The sequence below is a fragment of the Ammodytes marinus genome, assembly GCF_949987685.1.
Source record: "Ammodytes marinus genome assembly, chromosome: 13".
Taxonomy (NCBI): domain Eukaryota; kingdom Metazoa; phylum Chordata; class Actinopteri; order Uranoscopiformes; family Ammodytidae; genus Ammodytes; species Ammodytes marinus.
The window spans coordinates 7,509,416-7,515,415 of NC_137217.1; the positions used below are offsets into that span (position 1 = coordinate 7,509,416).

The window sequence follows — 6,000 nt, forward strand, 5'->3', positions numbered from 1 at the left end:
TCCTTCATTGTAGTATTTTGAAGAAAATAACGGTAATGTTTGTGGTGCATTCTGTTTCCTCAGTGTAACCACATTGCCAACCCAATGTATGGGAATGGATCAAACATTTAGAAGTGAAATGACAGACCCAAAGTGAACAGTCAAACACTTACAGATTTGTTATAGCATCCATTGACTTCAACCTTTTGTCTATAAGATATACGTATTGAACATTGGCACCCATTTAATGTTGAACCAGAAGTGTTTTTTTTTTTCAAATTGAACAGCCATCCAGTACTGCCAATTTAAAGTGCTTCCTACCACACGGTTGCTCGTTGCTTGGTGACAAAAGTTCAAATTGCCCCGCCATGCCTTTGTTTTACCTGATGCCATCTGGTAAGGCTTTTTATGGCGACGCTCTTGAGTGCAGAGATTGTCAGCGTTAAGTGAAAGACTCCAGAACATCTGTCCCACTTTCTGTTGTCATGGTTGCTTGTCAAAAAAAACAGCAACTAGAAAGTAACTCGGAAAAAAAGTTGGCAAAGTATGTCACGTCCTACCTGGCTCTGTACCCAGCATGCCTTGCGGTGATGAGCTACGATATAGGTCTAAGCCAACGGTTGCTCTAGGCCTTTTTCTTAGATCTCCCATCCCTTCCGGACCCGTATGTAGATGTAGGGCCTATCCAGGAAACACCATTAGGCAAATGAAGTTGTTTGTATCAAATATTGACATGTTATCTCTTCATCATGTGGAGATAGAGAGATAGAGAGGGAGAGATAGAGAGAGATTGTAACTGTGGGTAATTGAGCCGTGTCTCCCCTGCTTATCGGTAAAGCTCCGGCACGTCACGGACCTAACGAGCTGTGGCGCGCCGATTAGTCTGAAGGGAAAGTCGAAACGTGAAACACCATAGCTGCTGTCTTTCTTTCTTTCGTTCTTTCTCTCTCTCTCTTTCTGTTTTTTTGTTCCATATCGGCAATGGATATTATGAGCCTCCCCGGAGGGCAGAGGCACAGGCTTATTAGTTCAATTCACAGGGGGGGAGAAGAGAATTGATATGGATGAATGGCATGTTAAAGTATCCCTTTGTTACAATAACCATCAACCGCTGATGGTTTGGCCTGATGGTGTAGCCCAAGGCAGCAGGACGACAAACCAAGGCCTTGACCTGGATGGCAGAGGATGCGCACACATACACACACGCACACACACACACACACACACACACACACACACACACACACACACACACACACACACACACACACACACACACACACACGCACCAAGGGCAGGGGGGCTGATTACACACTGCTTTATACAAATGGATTTGCCCCTTTTAACATTTAGATACGGGATCATTCTGTGTGTTGGTGTGTAAGCATGAGGGATAGGGTACTTGTGGATGTCTGTTTCTGTGAGTAAGGACTGTCATTGTTCTGAATGTATATCAGTGTTAAATAATCATATGGGGAATAGCTCATTGTCAATGTGTGGCATCACCATTTATGTGCGTAGTATTATTTATATTTGTCCATTTGTCTATGGTTATTTGCGTTTGTGCACGTTGTTATTCAACCTCCACTTGTGTGTATGTGTTTGCTTGTGTGTGTGTGTGTGTGTGTGTGTGTGTGTGTGTGTGTGTGTGTGTGTGTGTGTGTGTGTGTGTGTGTGTGTGCACGCTTAGCCTGTGCCAGGTGCTTCCACAGGGCATTACCCATCCTGCACTGTGCGAATAATCCAGTGAAAAATGAGCGAGATGAGAATCTAACAACATGCCAGTTTGATTTGTACCCCTCGCTATCAAAGAATGCTAATTAAAATCATATTTTGCATATGTCTTGTCTTTCATGCGCGTATGCAAATTGCCCCTGTTGCCTTTCAGCACTCTGTAATTAGGTTTATGAAGGACAGCTGTAATACATAATTAACAGAAATGTTTGCAAGCTCTTTTTTTTTCTTCCCCCTCCACATCTAAACAGGACGACTAAAACGAGCGCGCCTGTACCGTTGTGCGGCCGTGCTTCCTTCTAAAATATATTGATTCATTCCTGTACCCCCCACCCCCCCAAACCTCTCAGAAATATCTTAATTATCCTGTTTGTTTTATTTATAGACGCTACCGTCAGTCAAGAGACATCATTTTCATCTTGCCATTCTCCCAGATTGGGAGTATGCAAGATGTAGTCATGTAACACTTTGCTCCCAGTTTAACTCCAAGGCAACATTGTGGACGGGTGGACGGATTGAGTTAGGACAAGGATTGAGAAACATGTAGAGTGATGATGATAGCGAGGCAAAACAGTGGAACATGTTTGAATATTTATGCGGTGGTCTTAGTTAGTGTCGGCCTCGGGGGGGCCTGCATGACGGACGGGATGGAGGACACAGCCGCGTGTGTGTGTGTGTGTGTGTGTGTGTGTGTGTGTGTGTGTGTGCGCCCAAACGTTTGGAGCGGAGAGAGAGAGAGAGGGGGCAATAGCTGACATAGCGGACATAAATGGTGAAATAATTATGCTTTTTTTTCCGCTTTATGAAAGACTGACTCCTAAAGTTTAAGACGGAAGGCTTTCAGATAGGCGCAGACGGGGCTCGCCCCAGAGAAAACAGAATAATGATCTATGTGGAAGAGAAAAAATGGGGAGAAGCGACAGAGAGGAGGGAGTGTGTGTGTGTGTGTGTGTGTGTGTGTGTGTGTGTGTGTGTGCGCGCGCATAGAGGACAGCAGTGCCAACCACACACTGACTGTCGGTTCAACTCCCTGGGCCCTCTTTCATGTTAGCTCCATCCTCGGCGCTCAGATGTGGTCATTGTCTCTCCGTCGCACAATAATGGGAAGTGATGGGTGCTAAATGAAAAGGCCAGGGGATGAAAACACTGGTGAAGCAGCTTGGATGTCAGAGTAGTTAGTCCTGTCATCCGTTCATTAAGCTTTCATATGCTGTTTGGGAGACATGCTAAACTCAGGGCCCTTTCGACAAAAGTCAGGACATTGTGGTCACTGTTCCGAGCCATACAGTGCCTTTATGCGCTGCGTTTTGATTTTATTTCTGACTGTGCGTGCGTGTACTGCTAGATACATGTGCGTTTGAAATCCTTGGCACATTGGGGTTACATATTTGTCTGACACGGTTGATGTACAACATGTGGAACTCTTTGCCTGGATTTCTCGTTCGACTGTCTTGACCCCTAAAAAGGTGCCCGTAAAACAAAACCACCTCCAACTTTTTTTTTAACTCCTCTTGTGGTCCCCCCAAAAAGTCTTCACATACATTTTGTGTCTGCTTTTTTTTACTGGTCTGTCATCTATTAACAGAACAATAGTCCGTCCTGCTTATGACAGGTTGTATTTAACGTTCCATGTCAAATAGGGTTTCCTGGGAGAAGGCTGGGATCGTAAGAGACGGATGGGTTATGTGATCGAAAGAGAGGGAGAAAATGGAGGGAAAGAAAATGACAGTCCATTGTATCCCTGAAAAAATAAGACAAACAAGGACACATCACTTATTGTTATTTTTAGTTGTAGGCCTACAGCTCAATGCTGAAAAAGTGACAAACAGATGACTTCATATTTAGCTTCAGTCTGAAGTTATCTCAAGAACCCTAATACATGTATTTTGGTTCACATGATTAAAGGCCTATCATTTTGTCCCACCCTTCTGTTAAACATGTTGGGCACACATGTACTGTAGTGACACATTTAATGGTTCAGATTTTACCGAAATAAACAGCAGAAGACCGGCTTGGTTGGAATTGGCCTCTTCTAAAATGTTTCATGTCTGTATCAGATTGTAGCTTGATATTTTCTCTGTGATTAACCCATGATGTGTGTGTGTGTGTGTGTGTGTGTGTGTGTGTGTGTTTTTGTATAGATGGGCCTTTGTGATGAAGAAACACCTCAGCACCCACCTGCTCGGGAAACATGGCGTTGGACAGCGTAAAGAGAGGTAAACGAAACACTCTCAACTGCTTTCAACAACATACATATTAACACCTGCATTTCAGTCCAATAGAAAACTAATACAAATGCATTCTAGCACATGACCAGAGATACAGTAGGCAATCGGTTCCACATTTTGGAAGACGACTCCACCAACAACTGATATGGAGGTCTGTAAGCTTTAAGCAAAAAGCTCAGACTAATTACGACACATTTTAGATAGAACTTGAGACCCTCCCTTTCCCTAATGAGTTAAATGTCTTTCACTCATTCTGTCCATCCCTGTCTCCCTCTTACATCCCTTCTTTCTGTCAAACTTTATCTGGCTCCCTCCCTCATCTTACTCTCTGCTCTCTCTCTCTTGAATTACGGATGAATGATGTTTCTTTTACCATGTTCTGTCTGCATATGTGTGTGTGTGTGTGTGTGTGTGTGTGTGTGTGTGTGTGTGTGTGTGTGTGTGTGTGTGTGTGTGTGTGTGTGTGTGTGTCTGTGTGTGTGTGTGTCTGTGTGTGTGTATGTGTGTGTGTGTGTGTAAAGTCTCCCGCTTGGCCCTGTCTATCAGAAGCGGAGCCCTGCTGTCAGTGCGTGTGTGCGTTGTGTGTGTGAAAAAGAAAGATGAGGAGATGAAGTTGTGAAGGCCCCTCCCTACACACACACACACACACAGCCCCCACCAGCCCCCACCTACCCCCACCCTCCCCTGACAAGCCAAAATGAGACGTTAAACACCTCTCAATCTGTCAAGCGAGCCGCTAAAATAGAAACAGATCCAGCTTTTTTCATTACGACGCAAACCAAATTGATACATTTGACAACGTGCGGTATTAGATATGACAAGTGGCTTCAGATATGAGAGTATGCGCCCCCCCCCCCCCCCCCCCCCGACCAGATGCCTCTCCATCTCTCAGACATTATCAAGTCAAATTCCTACTGTCAGCTGTTCATCTGGATTAGATGGAATCAAATCCTCATATCCTCAACCACTTCAACTTTATGTTTCATCCACATTTGCTGTCTTGGCAACCTTTTTATTTATCCAAAGATGGCTGGCAGAGCTCCATACAATTGTGTAAGCAACATTATATTTCACACATACATTAACTCACAACACTCCACATTCTATGAGTATACTGTAGGTAGCAGCCCAAAGCTTATCGATAGGGTGTTATTCCTCACCTACGCAGAACTGAATACTAGCCTACGCACACTTATTTACCAGTATGTGGGCACTGAGGGAACATGTTTGAACTAGCATCATTTCATTTGTTGGTGGGTTCAATAGACAAATGCAGGTTGAAAGCAGAAACGAGCGAGCTGCCATTACTGAGGTGATATCTCACGTATAAGCCTGTGCAAAAAGTACCACTATACTCTATGTATACTTTTAGTTTTTAACAACTTTTGCAAATAAATATCCCGTAGAGTGGAAAGAACGTAGAAAGAACAGCCGGACATTGTTTGACACACACATACTGGGCTGTGCTGTCACTGCTCCAACAATGGACTTTAACTTTAGATGTTGCAAGGTTAGGTCCACAAGCCTCTGCTCCTTCATATTTATTTCAATGAAATCCTTATTCAGTATATTATTTATATCGGACAGGGATTAACAGCATTATCTCCCTGCACTGTGCCCCCGATCTATGCTTCCTGGCCTCAATTACACTTTGCACTATATTTTAGAATTATATTACATAATGTATTTATTTGTTACAATTGTTGTATGCAACTTTGTTCATATGCAATGATGGACTAGGGGCTCACTGTCTGCCATACAAGTGGATCCTTGTTCATTTGGGAGTGAAGCCTATCTAAAAAAAAGGTATTACTTTATCCAATAGCCCTGATTTGAGTTTAAACAAATGTTGAAATGATGAACCATAGGCCTGCTCTAAGATTCAACCGACTGGCAGGTTGAACCAAAACACTCCCATTTCTTACTGCATTACAGGTTTTGCTCCAACATACCTTTTGTGTTTGTTACTTTTGTGATAGAAGGTGGCAACATGGCCAAGGTTAGAAAGGACACACACACACACACACACACACACACACACACACACACACACACACAC

The 6,000-nt window shown here is 43.6% G+C and overlaps 1 protein-coding gene across 1 annotated transcript in view; it reads left to right on the forward strand.

Annotated features, from left to right (window-relative positions):
• The window catches only part of znf407 (zinc finger protein 407), a gene marked incomplete at its 5' end in the record, with an annotated part of 154,208 nt that overhangs the window by 64,841 nt on the left and 83,367 nt on the right, over window positions 1-6,000 (forward strand). The window contains one exon of the mRNA XM_080038843.1: window positions 3,855-3,929. Coding sequence (XP_079894969.1) covers window positions 3,855-3,929 — 75 coding nt within the window. The remainder of the gene's footprint in view (window positions 1-3,854; window positions 3,930-6,000) is intronic.